This window comes from Eulemur rufifrons, chromosome 15, assembly GCF_041146395.1.
Source record: "Eulemur rufifrons isolate Redbay chromosome 15, OSU_ERuf_1, whole genome shotgun sequence".
In the NCBI taxonomy this organism is placed as follows: Eukaryota; Metazoa; Chordata; class Mammalia; order Primates; family Lemuridae; genus Eulemur; species Eulemur rufifrons.
The window spans coordinates 60,225,883-60,249,301 of NC_090997.1; the positions used below are offsets into that span (position 1 = coordinate 60,225,883).

At 41.7% G+C, this 23,419-nt stretch overlaps 1 protein-coding gene across 2 annotated transcripts; it reads left to right on the plus strand.

Annotated features, from left to right (window-relative positions):
- Positions 1 to 640: 640 nt before the first annotated feature.
- PRDM1 (PR/SET domain 1) lies at positions 641 to 22,942 on the plus strand. Of its 2 annotated transcripts, XM_069488239.1 has the most exons (7): positions 641 to 890; positions 2,496 to 2,743; positions 9,226 to 9,345; positions 12,660 to 12,912; positions 17,847 to 18,955; positions 19,408 to 19,536; positions 19,932 to 22,942. In XM_069488239.1, the coding sequence occupies exons 2-7, from the start codon at positions 2,561 to 2,563 to the stop codon at positions 20,505 to 20,507; spliced, it is 2,370 nt and encodes a 789-aa protein (XP_069344340.1). In that variant the 5' UTR covers positions 641 to 890; positions 2,496 to 2,560; the 3' UTR covers positions 20,508 to 22,942. The 2 variants fall into 2 exon arrangements, with proteins under 2 accessions (XP_069344340.1, XP_069344341.1); XM_069488240.1 differs by lacking the exons at positions 641 to 890; positions 2,496 to 2,743; positions 9,226 to 9,345 and adding an exon at positions 12,295 to 12,449.
- The last annotated feature ends 477 nt before the right edge of the window (positions 22,943 to 23,419 follow it).

Genomic DNA, 23,419 nt, shown 5'->3' on the forward strand with positions numbered 1-23,419 from the left:
CTCCGGGGAAGTTTGCCTGTGGGCTTTGGGAGGAGAGGAAAGGAAAACAAAAATTAATCTGTAGGATTATAACTTTTTTCTATTTCCCTATTTACTAAATAGTTGAAAGAGGAAAGTTCTGCCAAATTTGAATATATTTCAGTTAGCAGGAGAAGTGTAATCTTACCCATTTTGGGGGGAAACGTGTATTTCATACGCCATAGCTTGTGGACTAGACAGCTCCATTGTATTCCATTAGATGCAAAAGCAATTTAACGTGCTCTTTTCAAGTAAGTTGTGTATTCTGTAACTGGGGCTTTGAGCTGAGAAACTACAAAGTGTTTAGGTAATTTAAAGTTTCCTTGATTGAAGGAATGTGCGCCCCCTGATTCTGCCGCGGTCAGGAAGGAGGGCGATCTGGAGTATTTAGAATACAATACAGCCCGAGTAGACGTTGAGGGTGAGTGCCGTCAAAGGGAAGTGAGAAGATTCCAAGTAAATGTTGAAATTCACAGGCGAAGAGAGGAAGCTCTCTCGGCCGCTCGCGATCTGGGGGAAAGCCCTGAACCCGGCTCGCAGGTGTGGCCACGCCACGCCCCCACTTCAGGCGGCTGAGTGGCTAATGAAATCTTCAGGGAGGGGAAAAAAGCCGCGGTCTGGTAAGTGCTGCCGTGACACTCGGCCCTCCAGTGTTGCAGAGAGGCAAGAGCAGCGCGCGGCACCTGTCCGCGGAGAGCTGGGACGCGGGCGCCCGGGCGGCAGTCCGCGGAGAAGCAGGGACCGCGGAGGTGCGCGTCAGTGCGGCTCAGCCCGGCCTGGGGACGCGGGGAGAATGGGCACTGGGTAGAGATGAGCGAGACTTGTTTCAGATGTTGGATATTTGCTTGGAAAAACGTGTGGGTACGACCTTGGTAAGGAACTTGATTTTATTCAGAAATTGATCTGAAAACTTTCTTTTCTTTTTTTCTTTTTCTCCTTTTTTCTTTCTTTTCTTTTCTTTTCTTTTCTTTTTTTTTTGCTAACGTGGTGGCAGTAGAAACCAGAAATGCTTCTGCTTTAGTAAAGTGCTTTTGGTACTGTCAAACATTTATAAAGACTTTTTCCTTATGAATCATTAACCCTTTCAGTTCTAGACATAATTGTCAATTCATTGAAATTTCAGTAGTGGTTACTGCTCACACCCATCAAAGTAACTATTCCGGCTTGACTTAAGTTTTCAATTTTATTTTATTTTGACATGTATTTGGCATCATGACTCTACATGCTGGAACTTAATAAAAGTAAGCAAGTTTATTTAAATCATAACTGGGAGAAAGACAACTTTGCATCCGACCTTTTTTACAAAAGAGCATCATATTTAGAGAAGTGGGAGAATGTGAAAGCTACCTTGAAGGACTTCCACCGGAGTGTTGTTTACATTTTAACAAGTACACGTTCTTACATGGAAATGATACTCATACCCCTAATTTTTATCAAACATGTCTATTTGGGGAAACATTGCAAAAGTGGTTTCCCTTTTGCCTTTGGAAAACACTTTTTCTGAGTGTGAAGGAGAATTTTCTGGGATATCCTTCTCAATTTGCTAGTGGAAGCAGAGTTTATCCTCCGAGTCTTCTATATTTGTTACAACTTTAGTTACAGTAAACTGTGATACATCAGTGACTTCTGGGAATTCGTATACTTTCAGATTTAAATGGAAAGTGCTATTTGTAGCTGAGGGCTCCTAAGGAATTCTCTCCAGGGAATTTTATTGAACAGTTTTATGTTTTGTTTTTGCTTTTTCAATTTGGTGTGAGGTGCCCACAAGTCAAAAGAAAGTGCACCCTGTTTTCCCCTTCACCCATTTTTCCTCCTTTCCTGTGGTCCAAATGATCTCTGAAAGGCTGTAGCTCAGATGCTGGCAGGATGCAACTCTTTTCAGTCATACATGTGAGAGGATGAAAGAGAGCATGCAGCAGAGGGGGGAGGCAGTTGTTTTGAAAGTTGTTTTGCGTTGGGAGCTGGTGGGAAAGTTCAGTCTTCCCCATTTGGAAAAGGCAGGCTGGGTTCCGCTCCTGCACCACACGCGCTTTCCATTTTTAGCTTCATTCAGAGGCAGACAGAGCTCCTTCCTCTTCCTCTCCTTGTTTGTGACACTTTTCTGAGGCAGCTTTTCCACAGTGCTGAGGGTCTGACGGCCATGACCCCAGGCTTTCTGGGACACAGGGCTGTTTGCCCACAACATTTTTCTGCCGTGAGAGGTAAAGCCAGGGATTGTTCAGAGGTGCTTCTTTTTTCTTTTCCCCCCAGTGAGGTTGCCACATTTTTTTTTTCTTTTTTTGGACTAAGTAGCATTTAAAAACTTTGCTTCTTCAAGGCAATTTATTTATACGGCTTTTTGGCTCTTACTCAACTGTACCAAGCACTCTGCATCTGCTTTTAAAGTCTTCAGACTACTGTATTAGTCATAGCCTCTCGGAGGGAGCCGCAGGAACGGCAGGACAATGGGGATTAAAGGCCTTTCCCTTCTCTTCCAGGCTGCCCCCAGTGTAGCTCCAGTGCTGTGAGGTTTCAAGGGTTGGCAGAGGGGACGGAGGGGACCATGAAAATGGACATGGAGGATGCGGATATGACTCTGTGGACAGAGGCCGAGTTTGAAGAGAAGTGTACATACATTGTGAACGACCACCCCTGGGATTCCGGCACTGATGGAGGGACTTCAGTTCAGGCAGAGGCATCCTTACCAAGGAATCTGCTTTTCAAATATGCCACAAACAACAAAGAGGTAAGCCTCTGGTTTATTGCTGATGAAGATTGGCAGCTGGCGCCAAATCTCCCTACTTGCCCTTGAGGCCTCCCAAATTTCTGAGAATCTCTGGGAATCTGTATCAGTAAATAATTGATCTCTCCATTCTCTTCTTTCATGGCTTTCTCTTTCCCTAAGTCAGTCCCTTCTCATTTCCTCCAGCCTTCAACTGTTTCATACTAATTAGTAAACAGTTAAATCTTTTGGCAAATTGACATGTCAGAAAAGCTGGCTGGCAGCATGGGGTGGGTAAAATTGTCAGAGAGCTTTGAGAAAGCTCTGGACCCGGTGGCCCTAGTCTCGCTGTTTTACAATATCTTTTGAGGGAGAAAACTTTTTCTTAGAAAAAAAGTTTTTAATGTTTCTTTTGTCTCCCTTCGGTAATTAGATGGCTTTATTCTTTTTAACGAGCCAGCTTTATTAGCTGGGTTTCTAAAATTATTCTCAAAACCTTGACGTGTTTATGAACTGAAGTGCTGGTATATAAACTGAGAAGAGGGTCATGTTAAAGTGTCCTCTGCCCGGATGATTTCAGAGCTAACCACTGTTTATCTGAGGCAGCTCCTTTGCTCTGGCTGGGCTGGCAGGCCGATTCCTCACTGGCCTCTGAAGTGGGTACACTCTTTGTTGTTTCAAAGGGCTGAAAACCCAAACTTGGAATGAGCAACTGATTTGTGTTTACCCTTTTATATAAAGATTATAGCTAGGCGTGATGTTTAGCTGTGAAATAACTTGCAGAACCACCTCTTATTTTGAGAATTTGGCTACTGCAGTTGCTCTCACTGGTCTATTGCTGGGTTGAGTTGAATGTAGCCCTCAGTGGACTTTCTACCACCACCATTCCCACAGAGCGCTGTCAATTCTATTACTGCCTTCAGAAAGTAGTGAAAAGGCAATCATTTGCTGTAGGAATCCAGAATTTGCTACTGGGACTATTCATTACAGCCATGTCAAATCACTTTCCCCCTTCCCTAAGGAACAGTATTTGAAGGACTCTGGGAGCCTGTTTGGGAAACACTTTGTCTCTTTCCTGTTTGTGTGTCTGAGTCCAATGTTTTTAGTAAGGGGGAGACACAGCTGTCTAAAATTAAATAGAGCAACTCTGCTCAATCTTTTTTTTTTTTTTTTTCCCCACTGCTGGGAGAATGGAGGCAGATTTTATAAAAAGCAAAATTTAAGTTGTAGTTGTGCATGAACAGTACCAAAAAGTCTAACCTCAGAGGTTGGCCTTAATTATAACTCTTCCTGAAAATAATGTTCTCAATAGAAAGTCTCTTAAAATGTGGGCTTTGGAATCAATGTAGGATTTGTTTGGGTATGTAAGGTTTGGCTGTGGCTTTAAAAGGTGTAGTGTGTTTTTTTGCCATATCAGATTTGACCATGTCAATTTTGACTGGTCAGTTCTCAAGGTTCATGTGTGCCACATTGCCCTGTCCAGTCCTTTGGGACTCAAATAAAGATCTCCATTCTGTTGGTCATCTTTGCCTTTTCATTCTATAATGTTCTATCCTCAGTTTAGCTCTTAACCTTGAGTTTTTCAATTTCTGTCATTCTACTTAAAATCATAGCTAAGTCAAGTAATGCTCTTAGATCATTTAGTTCAAGGTTCAGAAAGATAGTCACTTACCCAAAGGCATATGGATAAAACCAGACCTGGGACTTGGAGCAAAGTTCTTCTAACTTCTCCAGCAAGTACTTCTAGATTATGCTACACTGGCCCCTCTTGGTGTCACTGTGGTTTTATTTATCACCTTAACATATTTCAGACCGATCCTTTGTTAAGCTATTTTTCCCCCTCTGAACGTATAACTTCTTATTTCAGCATGTTAAGCAACCAAAAAATAGGCAGTGCATGTGGTCCTAAAGAGGGTCTTCTTCAAAATTAACCTAGAAAGTCAGGTTTCTCTTATCCTCTTTATCCATACTTTATTTAACTAAAACACTTGAATAGGGGATAATCTTCAGTTTCTAATCATACAAGCAACCAGGAAATAAATTTGAATGTAATACTGTCTTAAGCTTACTCTAGAATTTATACCTATTTTTCTGTTTCTCTCTCCTTTGTTTTTGGACTTTGGGAAAGGACAGCTCCCTTTAGGTGGTGAAAGAGGATGGTGGAATTGAGCCATTGAAGGCATGATAGCCGCAAACCAGTTCTAGGGCAGAAACATTGAGGATTGATGAAATGTTTACATTATCATTATTCAGTTAGTTCTTTGTTCCATGAGCCGTTGAAATAGGAAAAAAGCCTTTCTAAATGTAGTTTTTATCTGACTGATTTATCTTGCCCTTCTTTAAATGTTTTCATTTAAATAGCAAAAGATGTTACATTATGTACTATTGTGCTGACATACCGGGGAATTTTTTTTTAACAAGACCATTTTTCATTATGAATTTGTGCTATGTGTCAGCACCTTTTTGGTTTAAAAACAAAACATACAAACTACATTTCTGATCTTGACCTTCATTTTTAGATTTGGTTTAGAATCATTCTGCACCTTTAATGAGGCTGTTCTTACTTCCTATTTCCAGAACTAAAACCAGATATAGACATACTATTCAAAACTTTGAAAACTTTTTAAACTTAGGGTTATTCTTTTATGGGGATTTTCCCCTGTCCCCCTGAAATAATCTTTTATGACTACGTGACTACAGAAAAATCAATTTAAACATTTATATTTTAGAAGCAGTAGCCTGAAGAGTTTCTGCCCTCAGTTGAGGTTGCTTGCACTCAGAGGCCCTGTGGCTCTGAGTCTGGCCGCCAAAGTCGTGTGCTGATAAACATCAGACTGATCATGGGGACTCCCTCAGTGTCCACTTTGATTGAAGTCCATTATTAACTGAAGCCATCTGTAAAAAGTATCTCACCATAACATGCAATTCCGTCTTCATACTGTCTTTTATTTGGGAGATGATGTACCAAGGCATCACTGTGTTTCCTTTAATATAAACATAATGAAGGAGGAAACATTCCAAAAACACCGTCATTCACTCCACTCCTTTTAAAAATGGGGTGAATTACAGGCTGAAGGTTTTGGTCCACTGCTGGGTTCTTGTCCTCTCACTGCAAATATTCTTATAGTCAAAACAGAATTTTAATCAAATGAGTCATTTTTATGGGGTGGGATTTGGGGAGGGAAAAGAAATAGCTAGTAATTAAAATGATCTTAATGTAATTTGGGGTGAGGTTGCTCAGACCACATTTAGACCTGAATAATATTTCTGCTTAATACCCACTGCTCTGTATGTGTGTGCGTGTGCGTGTGTATGTGTGTTTGTATATTCTCTAAAGAAGGGATTTGCTCTTTTAAAAAACAAGACACAAAAAAACCCAAACCTATATTGTCCTTGCTATCAGAATTTCATTCAGCACCCCAACTCAACCCATACCTTTGTAAAATCTCCTTTGTTTTATAAAATTGAAAAGAAGCCCTGTTTTTTGTCTGGAAGCTGTGGATGTCAGGGTGTGTTTTGTAACTGAGGCCACTGGCAGAGACAGATCTGCCCAAGTAGCTGCGGGATGTGCACCACACATTAAGAGCTCCCGTGGGGGCAGATGAAGCAGGGAAGTATCAAAGCCCAGAGTCCTCCCGCCGATGGGTTTATGGAAGGCACACAGTGGCCTGTCCCCAGCAGTAATTCTTTAGGACCCTGGTCAGTTCCAGTGAAGTTTCCTTCCTGAATTAGGTGAACACATTATTAGTCTTTTTAGCACTGTGAAGTTTAAGGCATACGCCAGGCTCCTCTGTAAATGACGTTTAAGCATGTTGTACACGATGGGTCAGGGAGACGGGGCTGGCTGAGATCCCACATCTGCAGCTTTCCAGGACCAGAAGGAGAACTCTGACTTGATTGTCCACTTCCCATTAAAAACAACCCTGGTTCCTATTCCCCCTCCAAAGTTACCTTAACAAGCACTATCATCTTAGAGTTTCAGCTTTTATGTCCTCTTTGAATAATGTCTCCAACATGGATTTGAGATGAAGGTGTTTATTATATGTTAGAGTGCTGGACTTGGAGTGAATGTAGATGGTTTACAAGCTACAGGACTCCTTCCAAATTTTAAATTCTATGATTTTGTGTCTTTATTATCTATAGGTGTGAGTTTATATGGACCCTATAGCTCTGTACCTATTAGGAATTTAAGATATTAGGGCTCTGTCGCATTCCTAAAGATAATATAATATTGAGGCCCTTTTAATTTGTCTGGGGCTTAAGGATTTTTATAGACCTCTCATCCACCACAAATTCTCCTATTTTTAATTATTCTCATGTCTTGTTTGTTGAATTGCATTTGTAAGGTTAGCAATGGCAAGAGCTGCTTCCAGTACTGCTTTGTATCTTTCCAGTCACTAGACCATAGTTGTGCTCACATAGGTGTTGGGTAGCTTATGCCTTCCCTAAATTCCTTTGTAGGAACAAGACTCTAGTGGCTTCTTTTCGGCCACAAGAAAATGTTGTGTTTTCTTAGTGTAAGATTGATAGCTGAAAACCAAGAGGCCCATTCTGTAAAAGAATGGCAATTTGGAAGAAAAACCATGATCTCAATGTAATGCTACTTGTTGGTAATCTAGCTCTGACTCCCAAGACACTGTCTGCAAGAGACTATAATTTAAAACAAAGTTGATGAACCAGTTGAGTGCCTTTCTTAAAATTACTGCTGTAAAGTGGATATGTTGAAAATATCAACTGCTAATTATTGGCTCACCAACAAATGGCATTATTTGTTTTTCCTGTCTGTCATTTGAATAGTATAGAATAATCACTCAAATATGAATAGCAAATGATTTGCATGCCATACAATTCCACGAATCTTCCAAATTAATTAGGTTGAATAATATGTCCAAGACAATGAGCCTCTGAATAAGTAAGTCTACTTAAACTTTAAGTATGTATTTTTATCTCAAGACTGCTCTGAAATACTCTGTCCTCAATTTTTGTGCTGCCAACAAATACCAAAAATTATGAACTGTTATTAAAAGGACAGATAGATGTAAATGAAGGCAGAGGAGGAGGATGAAATGAACATCTGCTTTTTTCAGCTCTGACAGAAATTCATAAAGAACCAAAAATAACACTCTTGTTTCAACTTATGTTGGGTGTAGGAAATTTTCTTTTTTTCTCTTTTCAGTCTGAGTATGCTCCATTGACTTGTGTATTGAATACTGAATTGTTGTAGAAAAAAAAATTTGCAGATAAAAAATTTACGTGTGAAAGACTGGTCTTCATAACCGTATAGATGTACTTATTCCATATCCATTTAAACAGAGGTTTAAATTCTTGATGAGATTTAATGAGGAACTGGTATATATAATAACCAGAATCTTAGATTCCTCTGTGAATATTTATTGATTCACATATTTGGGGCTACCATTTCAGGTAGGAGCACAGAAGCCACCAAGGATCATAAAAACTGGAAAAGAAATATCGTTTACCCTTCTCTCCCCCTTGGTCCATTTCAGTAAGGTATTCAGTAAGTTTTTTGTAGGCTGTTTTGAACAAGAAGAAAATAAAAATGGGCAAGCTAGAGAATAAAAGCCCAAACAAAACTGTAACTGCAAAATATTGTAAAAGACAACTCACAGAGGAGTTCTTTTGAATGGTGATGAATTGTTTCCTGATTCATGGTTGGTGATTATTTTACCCCCTCAGAAAAAGACATTTCTGATTAAAGAGGAACTGGCATAGTTAGAGTGCTTCTTTAGCAAGGCACTAAAAGTCAAAATGTGTGATGCAGCCAGTCTGAAAAGGTCATTTCCTCAGATCTTAGTACCCGCAGCTCTCCTCAGTATAAATGCCGTTTCAGAGGAGGACTTTTGACCACTGTTGAGGAGAATATGCTAGAGAAAAACAAAGTTACTTGAAAGATCTTTATTCTATTAAAGAGAACTTACAAGCTCTTAAAAAAAAAAAACAAACAAACCAAACAAACCCTCATCTGGAATGAAAAAAACATAATGCATTTGGTTTCTGGTTCCATAGGCCACGGTGGAACAACCAAAGAACATTATTTTGGTTTCTGAGGTTAAAACTGTTTTATTCTCCTCAAGCACACTGTGTTTATGGTTTAAGGGAGAATGAGAAATAAGAAACTAGGAACAGGCTGAAATGGTCTAATCTTGACTATCTAAGTCTACAGTAAGTATCTTATTCTCATTCTTAAACAGGATGGTTTTCCTCTCTATGCTTCTAGTATAAAAAGTAATAATAAAAATAAAGGACCCTCTAGATTATTTTAATGCTTGGTTGAGAATTTGCTTATAATCTCAGACTTTAAAAGACGGTCCTCCCCAAGGTGAAGCTTGTTGTTAAGTATGTAGGCACCATTAATATTAATATGTTCTCCATATCAAAATTTTATCATTATTGATTGTATTACCATTTGACAATTCATTGAAATAAAAATATTGGTTAACATTTTACAGTTTAAGTAATTGTTTCATATGATGTACCCTCTTTAGGTTATTGGAGTGGTGAGTAAAGAATACATACCAAAAGGAACACGTTTTGGACCCCTAATAGGTGAAATCTACACCAATGATACAGTTCCCAAGAATGCCAACAGGAAATACTTTTGGCGGGTAAGTAAAGAAAATTTTTCCAAACTCATTAAGTATTAGGAAAAATGGAGCTAGAAGAGTTGGGTCACTTCCTTTTGCTACCTGTGCTGAGAAATGCTGAGGCTCACCCAAAGTGTCCAGGGTCCCCATGAACACAGGGAATTCTGAGCAAATGTGATGAAACTGGTTAAATATTTGGCCCTGGAAATACAGCCTGTAGGTGGTTAGTGATGGAGATATGGACTACATATGAATCTTGATTTAGCAACTCATTAGAACTTTGTGATGAAAGGAAACAGTTTCCTGCTTGCTTCAAGGGTAGGTTCATTTGCATTTCTCTGCAAGGAAGTAGTAATGAGTCACCAAGCCTTAGATTTCACCCCTTCTTGGTTTCTTGCTGAGTTAACTTTAATTGAATGGAAGAGTTATCACAAATTAATTATCTTGAAAGTTAATGCCATTAGGGAAGGATGGGTGGAAGATGGGGCTGGGGAATGGACAAGGACCACAGGATTAGTCCTATTTAAATGCATCTGCGCTATGAAAACTACGACATTTGACAGTATTAGGAAAAATGCTCACAATCGTGTGAGATGGTAAGCTTTCCTGTAACATCCAGCCAAAAGTTCTGGCCAGTACAATTTCCTTTGGAATATCAAGGTTGGACAGGACCTCAGAGGTGAGCTAATTAGATGGAATCTTTGAGTAAAGAGTGAACAGAGAAAAGTCAGACTGCTTTCCCCTTCCCCATAGGTGTCTCTGGGATATTCAGTTTCCTCAGTTAGGAAATGAAGGTGCGCTTACTTAAATTTAGTAAGCATTTTAACACATACTTACATAAAATGTACACAGCTGCCTGGTAACAACAAAAATTGTATTATGCTTGCCTCGGCTGGTCTTTTTGCCTAAAACACTGATATCATTTGGACAAGTATCATAAAACACTTCTGCTAGTGAATCACTCAGAAGCTATTTCTAAGAAACAATTTCTTTAACCCAGTAAGTTTTGTGCTTTTAGAAATCTATTTTACTATTACCCAAGCAGAGAGCAGTTATAGATTCACTAAGAGTGATGCGCTCAAAATTTTTATTTAATATTTGCTCATGCTTAAAATATATTCACCACATGACTTATAATGGAGAAAACATAAGTGTATTTTTGCCTTTATTGCCCATAAATTTTTCTCGGAAGTGAGCTATAAAGCTGTATAATTCTTGCAGTCAAAGGTCTGAATTAAGATGATGCAGCATAAGTTTCATTAAAGTATGGTCATTTTGAAAAAAAGGCAAGAAACACCTAAGAATCTCCCCTCACTGTCCCAGTTCCCTGTTTCATTTAAAGATTCACCTTAAGTAACTGAAAGTCTTTCCTTGGGAGGATTTATTTGAATCACTCCTTCACATGCAAAGGATATTGTAGGAGATAACTTCCCACATGTTGTTAAAAGCATCCTGATTTTGCTGGCAGGAATGTGAACATCTGTTGTGAGGAAAGAAAAAGTTTCATGCAAATTACACAGTCAAAGAAGAGAAGGGATGTTCAAGTTGAGAAACCAGTGACATTTCTTGTAACTGTACTATGACTCAGCACATTTTTTATCTTCTTGATATTATATGGAAATGCAGTGAGGTCGTAGAGAACAGTGTTCATTGTACGTATGCATTATTTTATTTTCTTGTGGGTGTGTGTATGTGTGTGTGACTTCATGCCATCGACATTTCTGTTTTTAAATGAGGATACAGTAAATTGTAGTCTGTGGAAGACTGACTGGAATCAACATACCCGTAGCTTTAGAAAGCAGTTTCCGCCCCAGCGAAGAGTGCAAGAGTGATGGAACCCCATGTTCCTGGAAGTTTGCACATCAGAGTAAACAAACTTGAAAACCCCTCTTGATAGCAGAATTTACCCAGCCTTGTTCCATTTTCTCTTAACAAAACACACCGCAAAAGCTCTCACAAGCTGCTTTGATGAAGCCACATGTATTTCCCCCTTCACAATTTACAGGAAGTTACTCTTAAAAGAAAGTGATTCTGGTGTTTACTGCCTGTGTTAAAGGGACAGAGTTCCTTTTTATTTCTGATAACGTTTGAGCGAAATGCAGAGACAATTTGTAGACTAACATAGTCAGCGTGTGAGTAGGAATAAAGCAATAACCTGCTGTCTTGTTAGAGCAAAATTTCTGCCACAAACAGTGCCCTACTACTTGGAGACTACAAGTTTCAGATAACCAGGTGTTGTATACGTGTAAGGAAATGTCTTAAATCTGAGGCTCTTAAAAGGTGGTACCTCCTAAAAGAGGGAGAGAGGAACTTCTGTGGAAGGATAAGGAGTTAGTTTCTACTAGAAAGAGTATACATTTTAATTTTTTCCTATTCCTTTCTTAACTCTGCTTTTTGACCAAGTGGCCTGAATGCATCTGTTAAGCAGAAGTAGTGTGACTCTAGGACAAATTTCAAATTTGAATTCTTCCTTATGCGTTGCCTTTAAGGAAGGACATACTTTCTTCCTGTTCTTTTTCCAAAAGCACACGCCTGTGGCTCTGAGTGTGGTGTTTTAGCCAACCTCCTCACAGATAAGAGGGCTCTCTCCTCCCTCCTTTGGCTTGAAAGAAAAGCACAAGGCTAAACATGTTTATCACGAGGAAAAGTGACTGCTCAGTAGACTGTCGATTCTGGCTGCTGTCCCGGTGTTCACTTTGTTATGGCAGGTGAAGTTCACCTTTGCCCCACCCAGTGTTTCCACAAAAAGGCAAGGTTCCAAGTATTCATATGAACAAGTGTTACTGTAGGACTCACAGGGTTGGGGGTGGAGGATGTTTGCATAGTTTAAGCCTTGGGCGGGGGTGTAGGAAATGGCAAGTACAGAGGCCGTAGAAAAAGTTGAGAGACTCAGTTTGACGTAGTCAGTCGCCTTGGTCTTCTACCCAGTGACTCAAAGCACTAAAAGTAATCATCATCGGAACTGAAGTTAGCAGCATCGCCCGCTTGCCATTCACTGCTGTAGCCAAAGTAGTACTCTGTGGTGGTTTGATCGGTTTGAGGCAGCTCCTTAAATGAGAATTTGTGTTTCATTCTTCTGTTACTTTTCCCGAATGTGAAAAGACGATAAAGCTGAAATGGAAAAGGTAACTGACAAAGTGTGCCTTACCTGTTTCCACCCTTCTGCTGATTCAAGACCACTCTGGCTAAACTGATTAGATTCTCTTGCTGACTAGGCAGTAGGGGATCAAAAGCACACACGGGACAGGCGGTGTTTATTCTGAGAGGTGCTGGGGAAGCTTTCCGTTGCTTTGGGGCTGACTTCCTTTTACATGCCTGTCTTCTCTTTTGGACAGATCTATTCCAGAGGGGAGCTTCACCACTTCATTGATGGCTTTAATGAGGAGAAAAGCAACTGGATGCGCTATGTGAACCCAGCACACTCTGCCCGGGAGCAAAACCTGGCTGCGTGTCAGAACGGCATGAACATCTATTTCTACACCATTAAGCCCATCCCTGCCAACCAGGAACTTCTTGTGTGGTATTGTCGGGACTTTGCAGAAAGGCTTCACTACCCTTATCCCGGAGAGCTGACAATGATGAGTCTCAGTAAGTGGATTACAGAATAAAAAAATCTAAAATGCCAGTAATGTCAGTTCTGCCCCTATGAGCTAATGACATGTTGTTTAATTATATGGCTTCATCATCTCTTGGCCCAAGTAGGAGGCTTAAACTAGGGACTAGGAAGAGGAAAAACATTTTTTTCAATCCTCATTCTCTGTTATGAAACTTGATCATAAAATATATGTATACTAAGAGCTACTTTGAGTATTTAATTCAGAAAGTTACAGGAAGAAATATATGTCCACTTCTAATTTATCTAAAAGGGCGTGGTTGAGAGTATAATAGGGGTTGGGCCAGACATGCTGAGTATGCAAAGCATAGCCCCTCGTTTGTGGTACTTTCTTGCTGCTTAGAATGTGCATTAAAATATTGTAGACATGTGCATTTGAATCTAAAGTTACGGTGTGATATGGAACATTATGAGATTTTTGCTAGAAAAACTCTGTTATAATTTCTCAAATATTACTCTAAATGAATAACTCTAAAGATTTCCTATCTTAGCTTCCTTCCTTATGGTAAACTACTTAACTGATCTGATCATATTACAGTAGCCACCTATCACTTTATCTTAACAGAGTCTCAGTTCCTTAGGTTTAGATGCTTTTACTTTTTTTATTTGGTTAAAAATGCTGTCGTGACCTCTCTCTGCAAAGGGCTACTTTATTTTAGTCATTCTCAAGTGATCTCTATGAGTGATTTAAGAATTACCATGAAATTCTAACCTCTGTTGGGACTATGGTTGTGTGTTCTTGGTTAGACTGCTCAATTTTATAGCAGTTTTAAAAATTAGCTCCTTTTCATTTAAAAGTTAAAACTAAATGCTAAAATTTTTGTAACTTTTTGTTTTGATATCATTTCAAACTTCAAGGAAACGTTGTAAGAAAAGTACAAAGAATTCCCAGTTACCCTTTACCCAGATTCACCAACTGTTGCTCTGTTGTCCATTTGCTTTATCTGAAGCTAAATTGTTATAAGCCAAATTGTTTTAGTTCACATTTTCCCCCTTGAGACAGTTGGAATAAATATTAATTTTAACATAAATTGGAATTTTGACTTCAAATTTAGGACCAAGTAACAAAACAAGTACTTATCTTAGTCATTTATAATCTAACTATACTGTTCACTTTACTTGAAATAGACTGTATTTGCAGTTTTCTAAAAAATCTGGGATTATAAAAGCTTCAGGACCTCCCCCTTGGATCCTTTTTTATGGTTTGTGTGCATGGTCCTTACACACACAGTGCACCCTTGAACTTCAGGAAAAGGAATGTTCGGAAGCAAACTGGCTTCCAGTTTGAGCATGATATGGGTATAATCAGGTCGCAACCAAAGGTGGCAGTTCTTTCCGGCGTCTCTTCGGCACTCCCTGAGACTCTCTGTCATGTCGCTAGGGCCCAGCATCCCAGCAGGCACTCGCTATTTTGGCATCTGTATGTGCCAGGCCCAGTACTAAGGGCCTGGTGGCAAAAGACACAAAGGCACAGTTACATTTTCATGGAACTTACATTCCAGCAGGGCATCTCATGGGAAGATGCGCTGCTCCTTTCTAACTTTTCTCAGCATAGTGAGCCACTTCCTCTTGAGCGTCTCCTTACATTTTTTGAGTTTAATCGCTCACAGATTCAGAGAAAGTCTTTGATTTTTGTTTTTCTTTAAACAGTATGTCCATTTGAGATGACCCACCCCAGTGACTTTGCACTAACCACGAAGAAACTTTTTCACGTGCTTCTCCTGCCCTGTGCCAATCAAAGAAAGGTTTTAAAGGCCTGGCATTTTTATTCCCCAAGGAAAGACTTTGCACAGTATTTAAAGATTCAAGTGTTTACTCTTTGTGTTCAGAAGCAACTTTCATGTATACTATGAAATGACACTTTTGTTCCCTCAAATATCCCCTTTTATTTATGCAGCATATTTTCTAAACGGTGGTTTACCACGTTCCAGTACCCTTTCATTGTCCAACAGTCTCAGCAAAGGAGAGCTTACAATAACCAGTCACATTAAAACAAGACTCCTGCTGCCGATTGTGAAACCAGTTGTCTTAGGTGTGGCAACTGATGACTGAGACTCTGATCAGGAAAATTTCTACCACTTCATCAGGCCCAGTAGGTAGATTGTGTCTGCAGATGAGTTCTGGTGGCCGTGCACAGTAGAGGTTTGTGCCAGGATCTCATGAAAGCTTAAATGGCAGTGATGGTTCAACCAGTAGAGTTTTAAGAGGAAGGGATTTGAAGCAACTGAAGTAAAGAAAAGCAAGTAGCCAGAAATCACAAAATGGCCTTTTTCTAAAAACAAAGCAAACCAGAAAAAGGAGTAAAAGAACTATTACGTTAAACCCTTCCCCTCCCAATTTTGGGGGTATTTTTTTTTTGTCTATCTATCTAACTAACCCATCTAGAAAACAGTTGACCAAATTATAGACTTCTAAATGTTAATCTGCTTTCTCAGTTTCAGTTGAAAACAGACTTTGTTTTGCCTACTGCAGAACTTCTAGGTTCTTTCTTGTAGTCTTGGGGTTCTTATTATAGATCGAAAATGTGAGTCGGCATAATTAAGCCATTCAGAGCGTTCAGAAGCAGTTCACTCTTGAAATGACTCTGTCCGCCTACAGCCATTTAAGATTTAAGAACAAAAACAGATCTTGATTTTCTTTTTCATGTTAACTCAAGTTGCTGCTGAGGTGGAGAGTCAGAAATGACACCACACCAGCTCCACTGATCACTCAGCTGCCGGAGGACGGTTTTTGAAAATGTGCCTTTACTGTGTACAGACTTCATCAATTCCACATGTAGAACATCTTAGGGAGACTCTGTTTCGCTCTGGATATCCTTTTACAGTAAGATGTAAATCTGTTTTTTGAAGGCATTAGAGATGGCAAACATGTATTGTGGATTTACTACACACCGGGCACCGTGCTAAGTATTTTGCTTACAAAATTTAAAAGTCTGACCATATTGTTTGTTGGCCCAATCATTAGCTTTATATCAGAACAATAATCAAATTATATTAAGGTGCTTGGGAGGAAACTGACCTGGCTAAGTGTGAGGGGCGGTGCTGTGGACGGACTTAAACTTTTATGCTTGCGGCTTTAGTTTGTTGAATTTTAGAACCAAGGGAGTGTTGAAGACACTGGAAAAATGATGAGATTTAGATGTAATTTGCCACATAAAAAGGTCACAAAGTTATGAGGGTAAAGTTCCTATATTTTTATTTTATTAGGGTGGCATCCTTTTAAACAGTCATTATTAATTTGAGCCTGTGTGGATGATTCCAAATCCTTCACAAAATTCCTTCCCGTGGCTGTGAGATGCCTTGCCTATCAGCTTTTCCAGCTAAGTTGTCTCTCTCTTCCTTTACCATTTCAGCTTTAAAAAACAAAAGTGACAATTTGAACTTCCTGCCTGCTGGGCCTCACTGAAAGACTGATATTGGCTTGATAAGGAGATATTTATTTTGGTTTAGTGGCTTCAGAAATCCCTCTCCCTCAACAAGCTTTCCATCACTGGCCCCTGATCGGCATCTTCCCTGATAGTGTTGCTCCCTGTGTTTATTCTGGGCCTTCTGGCTGGCGGGAGAGTCGCTGATAACGGCCAGCAGGAGATAACATTCTCTCAGGGCCTCTCAACCTGGAATCGAATCCCTCAAGCCTGTCAGCCTGGGAATGGATTTGAAGGGCTCAGCTCTGGAGTTTCACAGGGTTCATTTCTAGACCTATCAGATAGCAAGCCTGGAGTTCCTTCTCCATTAAGTCAAGCAGGGACATTTTTTAAGACGATGAAAGATACTTGTGCAAAGGCTTCAGCATGAACCCTGAACCTGCCAGGTCTCCTCATGCCGAGGCCGAGGGCCCCACTGCCTCCGAGGCCCCTGCATGCACCCACAGCTGATGCCTTCAGCCCACTGCCGGGCAGGTGTCCGGCTCCCGGCGATTGCTCTGCTGCAACCAGAGTTCAAACTAAGTGTCACGTGTTCTACTTTTGGTTTCCAGGGAAGGCTGAGCAGGGAGCTTTCAGTTTTCCCTGCTCAGACCCGTGTTTTCCCAAAGGCACCATTTGTTCCGTGTGTTTGGCAGGGAGGGCTGGCAGCGGCAGAGACAGTCTGCCACTGTCCTCATTGCTGCTGTTCCTAAATAGTACATTTACCAAGTAATAATACGCCGTCTTTGGGAATAAATGCTTTCCTCTGAGCTTCCTCTGTTTTCTTTGGTGCTCTAAGTAATTGAACTGGCTCAGGAAGTACCTGTTGTGGTTTGGCAGAGGTGACTGTCACGCCTTGTGATTCCAGGGGCCAGCACTGCTGGGAGCCCGGTTAGACCAGACAGAGCCGCGGAGGAATGCTCGTGCTGCCTGCCTGCAAATTGTGGGTCAGGGCGGGCGTCCCTGTCGCTAGTCTCCTTGGCATAGGCAGTTTGAACAGGGTTTCATCAAATTTGTATTAAACAAGAATTGAGGCGAAAATTGATGACTGCTTATTACTTGAAATGAGTCTTAATGTTTCACATCGCCTTTGCAGGGTGTGCTGATTTCCTTCAGGTAAACTGTGAGCATCAGAACAGCTTTTATTAACCTATGAGACTCCCCCACCCCAGTAATTTTCCACCCCATTTTAATGGAAGCTCTCTTGTTCCAGCTCGAACAGCACTTTTCTATCATAAAGTCTGTACTGATGGAAACAAAATCTTCCAAATGCTGCTGTTCGTTCTGTTGATGCTGCCGTTGCCCCTGTTGGGCTGAGGAGGAAGCGGAGCAGCGCCTTTGAGCGAGCGGCCCAGAGCCCTCCAGAACGAGGGCATCAGGGCCGGATGCTCGGCCTTCATGTTGCCAGCCGGTGCCCACGTTTTCTCAAGCAGTGCAAGCAACCTTGGCACTTTGCTTCAGTCCTCTCCAGCCTTCTGAGTAATCGCTCTTTCTTCTTTATTTCAGCAGAAACACAGAGCAACACAAAGCAACAGAGCACTGAGAAAAATGAACTTTGCCCAAAGAATGTCCCAAAGAGAGAGCACAGCGTGAAAGAAATCCTAAGATTGGACTCCAACCCCTCCAAAGGAAAGGACTTCTACTCTTCTAACATTTCACCCCTCACTTTGGAAAAGGACATGGATGACTTTAGAAAAAACGGGAGCCCCGAAATGCCCTTCTACCCTCGGGTTGTTTATCCCATCCGGGCCCCTCTGCCTGAAGACTTTTTGAAAGCTTCTCTGCCCTATGGGATGGAGAGACCAACTTACATCACTCACCCCTCCCTCCCGTCCTCCACCACTCCCAGTCCCTCGGCAAGAAGCAGCCCTGACCAAAGCCTAAAAAGCTCCAGCCCACACAGCAGCCCGGGGAACACGATGTCCCCTGTGGCTCCTGGCTCTCAAGAACACCGGGACGCCTACACTTACTTGAACACGCCCTACGGCCCGGAAGGTTTGGGCTCCTACCCCGGATACGCACCCCTGCCCCACCTCCCGCCAGCTTTCATCCCCTCGTACAATGCTCACTACCCCAAGTTCCTTTTGCCCCCCTATGGCATGAATTGTAACAGCCTGAGCACGATGGGCAACATGAATGGCATCAACAACTTCAGCCTCTTCCCGAGGCTGTGCCCTGTCTACAGTAACCTCCTTGGAGGGGGCAGCCTGCCTCACCCCATGCTCAACCCAGCTGCCCTCCCAAGCTCGCTGCCCTCGGATGGAGCCCGGAGGTTGCTGCAGCCAGAGCATCCCAGGGACGTGCTTGTCCCGGCGCCGCACAGTGCCTTTTCCCTTACCGGGGCTGCTGCCAGCATGAAGGACAAGACCTGCAGCCCCACGAGCGGGTCTCCCACAGCGGGCACAGCCGCCACGGCAGAACACGTGGTGCAGCCCAAAGCTACCTCAGCTGTGATGGCAGCCCCCAGCAGTGACGAAGCCATGAATCTCATTAAAAACAAAAGAAACATGACGGGCTACAAGACGCTTCCCTACCCTCTGAAGAAGCAGAATGGCAAGATTAAGTATGAATGCAATGTTTGCGCCAAGACTTTTGGCCAGCTCTCCAATCTGAAGGTAGGCCCCTGGGGAGAGCAGTCTGGTTGTCTGCTAGGATCTATGCACGTCTGTACTTAGCTCACTTTCCTTGGGTTATAAATTGCATTTTCATCAGTATGAGGCCCGGGCTGGGAATAATATGTGTGGCTTCTACTTTGCTTTTGCCACTATCTAGCTCTGTGGCTTTGGATGAGTTCTTTTCCCTCTCCTGAGTTTCTTCTGAAAAATAAAAATGGGGAGTTTGGGCTAGAAGATCAGTTTCAAGTCCCTGCTAGCCTATGATTTTTGTCCTTTTAGCTCAAGCAAAACAACACATTCTGAAAACACTGGGATTTATTTGTTCTGTTTAAGACTTTGTCTTGATGCTTTCCTTAAGATGTTTGCATCGTAAACACCTGAGTCTTTGAGTAGAAACGTTAGGTCTCAGAGCTGACGTGAGAGCAGAGCTAACATATGTGGCTTCTTCCCAGGTCCACCTGCGAGTGCACAGTGGAGAGCGGCCGTTCAAATGTCAGACTTGCAACAAGGGCTTCACTCAGCTCGCCCACCTCCAGAAACACTACCTGGTACACACGGGAGAAAAGCCACATGAATGCCAGGTGGGCAGTATTTTCTGGGTAGAACTTTGGACATGTATAGACAATGCCTGTGGAGTTGTCCTCCCTTGCCGTGCAGCCTGTAGTTTAAACCATCACAAGAATTCAGCCTTGGCACGGGCTGATGGCACTGTGGCCTTACCGGCGCTCTGTATCTGCTGACAAGCAGAGATGATGACACAGCCAGGTTCCAGTGGGTGGGAAAATGATGGGGGAAATAAACACCTCCTCATGTGCAGCCCACATCCCTGAGGTTTGCTTACTACCACACCTTAGGTGCCACCTCGCCTCCCAGGTTGCCAGGCATTGGCCTGTAAGCCTGTCCCACCCGTCAGCAACTCTTAATCTTCTGGTCTTCCTGTCTCCCTTCTGTGCCCTGTCCCTCCCCCACCCTGTAGGTCTGCCACAAGCGATTCAGCAGCACCAGCAATCTTAAGACCCACCTGCGACTCCACTCTGGAGAGAAACCTTACCAATGCAAGATGTGCCCTGCCAAGTTCACCCAGTTTGTGCACCTGAAGCTGCACAAGCGTCTCCACACCCGGGAGCGGCCCCACAAGTGTGCCCAGTGCCACAAGAGCTACATCCATCTCTGCAGCCTCAAGGTCCACCTGAAGGGGAACTGCCCCGTGGCCCCGGCCACCGGGCTGCCCTTGGAGGACCTGACTCGAATTAATGAAGAAATTGAGAAGTTTGACATCAGTGACAATGCTGACCGGCTCGATGATGTGGAGGACGACATCAGTGTAACCTCTGTGGTGGAGAAAGAAATTCTGGCCGTGGTCAGAAAAGAGAAGGAAGAAACTGGCCTGAAAGTTTCTTTGCAAAGAAACATGGGGAATGGGCTCCTCTCCTCGGGGTGTAGCCTTTATGAGTCATCAGACCTGTCCCTCACGAAGCTGCCTCCCAGCCACCCACTACCTCTGGTACCTGTAAAGGTCAAACAAGAAACAGTAGAACCAATGGATCCTTAAGATTTTCAGACAACAAGTGTTTTGTTTCTTAAGTTATGACTTGGTGAGTCAGGGTGCCAGTAGCAAATTACTTGTACATAATTCCAGTTCTGCAAGCTCTCCTGACAGCAAATGGTTTCCCCTCACCTCTCTGGAATTAAAGAAGGAACTCCAAAGTTACTGAAATCTCAGGGCATGAACGAGGCAAAGACTATATATATATACATATATATATATACATATTATATATGCTTATTTACACCCATGTCTATATATTTGAACCTGTGTATTTTGAATATTTGTGTGGATATGTTTGCATAGCCTTCCCATTACTAAGACTATTGCCTAGCCATAATTATTTTTTCAATGGTAATCCTTCATAATTTATTATACAATTTATCATTCGAAAAGCAATAATTAAAAAAGTTTACAATGACTGGAAAGATTCCTTGTAATTTGAGTATAAATTGTTGTATTTTTGTCTTGTGGCCATTCTTTGTAGATAATTTCTGCCCATCTGTTGAAGTACCTAAGATTTAGGAAACAAACACGTGACTCCAGTCAACCTTTCTCTATAATAATGGTTTGAAAATGAGGTTTCGGTATTGCCAAAGTTAGACAGTTGATGTGTTAATTCATAGGATCGTATCATTTGAACAGCATTGTATGTAACTTGGGGGTATGTGTGCAGAATTACCCAATAATAACTTGAGTAGAAGAAACAAGAAGGGGATCTTGAATATTTCTGTTGATAGTTGATATTTTCCCCCAGCCACAATTTTACCAGAAAGGTGACAGGAAGGCTCTGCCAACCTGTCTCTCTCTCTCTCCAAAAGAGCAGGGTCCTCCCACCCAACCCCAAAGTCCTGTGACCATTCAGAGCGGCCACATGACTTTTGCTTCCCAATGTATTATCTGAAAATGTGAAGAAGACAAAATGCCATGTTTGAAACCACCGTGCCAGCCTTTCCCAAAGCACGGGTGGTTTTTGTATGTGTGAGGTTTGGGGGCTTGAGTCTGGGTGTTGTTTTGTTGTTGGTTTTTGTTTTTTTAATGTCAAAATTGCACAAACATGGTGCTCTACCAGGAAGGATTTGAGGTAGATCGGCTCAGGCCACACTTTAAAAATAAAAATAAAAAACGGGTATTCTGGTCATCTTGGGGTAAAAGCAGGTAATGAACATTCTTATCCCCGACACATCAATTGTATTTTTTTTCTGTAAAACTCGGATTTTCCTCAGTATTTGTGTTTTTACATTTTCTGGTTAATTTAATTGAAGTTGAAGGGGCATTGCAAAGTTGTTCGACAACAGTTACCTCATTGAGTATGTCCAGTAGTGCAGGAAATGATGTCTTATCTAATGATTTACTACTCTAGAGGAGAAACCAAGTAAGTGTGCTCTGGAAAGATAGACTGTGTGTCATTCTATCTTTTACTCTGCTTAGCCCAAAGATTACATGTTGGCGTGTAAGGTGTAGCAAAGAATGATGTATATTTATAAATCTATTTATACCACTATACCATGTGTATATATAATATATTTATAACCACTTAAATTGTGAGCCAAGCCATGTAAAAGAACCTACTTTTCCTAAGGGCAAAAAAAATTTTTTTTTTCTGAGACTTTGCTTATTTAATACTTGATGACTTCACAATCACATCGGTGTGCTTGGGCACTCCTCGCCTCTTGTAAGAGACCCTAAAACCTTGGTGCAAAGGTGGGGATCACATGACAACCAGGGAGAAAGAGATACATTGTTCTTTATTATTAAGGACTGTCTAAGACAGCTTTATTTTTGTTTTGCCACACGATGATTATGTGGTCACACCCAAGTCACAGACATAAAACTCTCATTATTAATTCCTCTACCACTGTAACTTTGCTCTCTTTCTCTCTCTTCTTCCTAAATACTGATGCATCATGATTCAATCTATGTTATAACTGTATTTGATATTTTATTCATGTCAACTAATAATCACCTGCAGAGGAGAACAAATTCGAATCATCCAGGGAAACCTGAGAGCCTTACTGATCTGTTGCTAGCGAGACTGACAACTTTTTAGGTATCAGTGTTTGATAATAAGTCCTTGATTGTAGGGAAACCAAAGCATCCCATCGACGCTGACACCAAATAGTTTTTATTCCCAACTACTCATCTGTTCTTTTTCTCCGTTTGTGCTTTTTGTACACCGTATTGGAGAGTTTTTATAAAGACTTCTTGCGTCTCTCACTATCTGTCTTTCCCTTTTCAGCCTCTTACATGTGAATGTTGAGCCCACAATCCACAGTGGTTTTATTTTTTTTCCTCTACTCAAAGTTAAAACTGACCAAAGTTATTGGCTTTTTACTTTGCTAGAACAACAAACTATCTTATGTTTACATACTGGTTTACATTGTTATTTATGTGCAAATTGTCAAAATGTAAATTAAATATAAATGTTCATGCTTTACCAATGCTGTCTAGTGTCTTGCGTGAAGGGCCAGTGAGCAGCATCTTGTCCAGCCTGCGAGGCGCCAGATTTCCAGCAGGAGATCATTTGCCTCCCCCTCCCCCACCCCTGTTGTGTGGCCGGCAGCACCAGCTATGACCTGCTCTCCCCCACCTCCCTCGGACTGTCCTTGTGAGGGACCTAACACCATTGATCTGTTGTCTCATAACAGTGTAAGATTTTTCTTTAGTTTGAACTATGAAAGTGTTCTCTAAGAAAGGCATTCCAAGCCTTAGCCAGTGAGTGGGGGAAGATTTGTTTGCTTTTGTTGGACTATTTTATTTTGTTGATGGGCATGGGGTGGTGAGGGGGTAAGGAAGACTTGGATTAATTCCAGAAATGCCTTCCTAGCTTGTGCCAGTATGTGGTGTGAGGAGACTCTGCCTACTACGGGGAAGGAGCCCGGGAAAGCTGAGTCCAAGAACACGTTGCCCATTGCTGA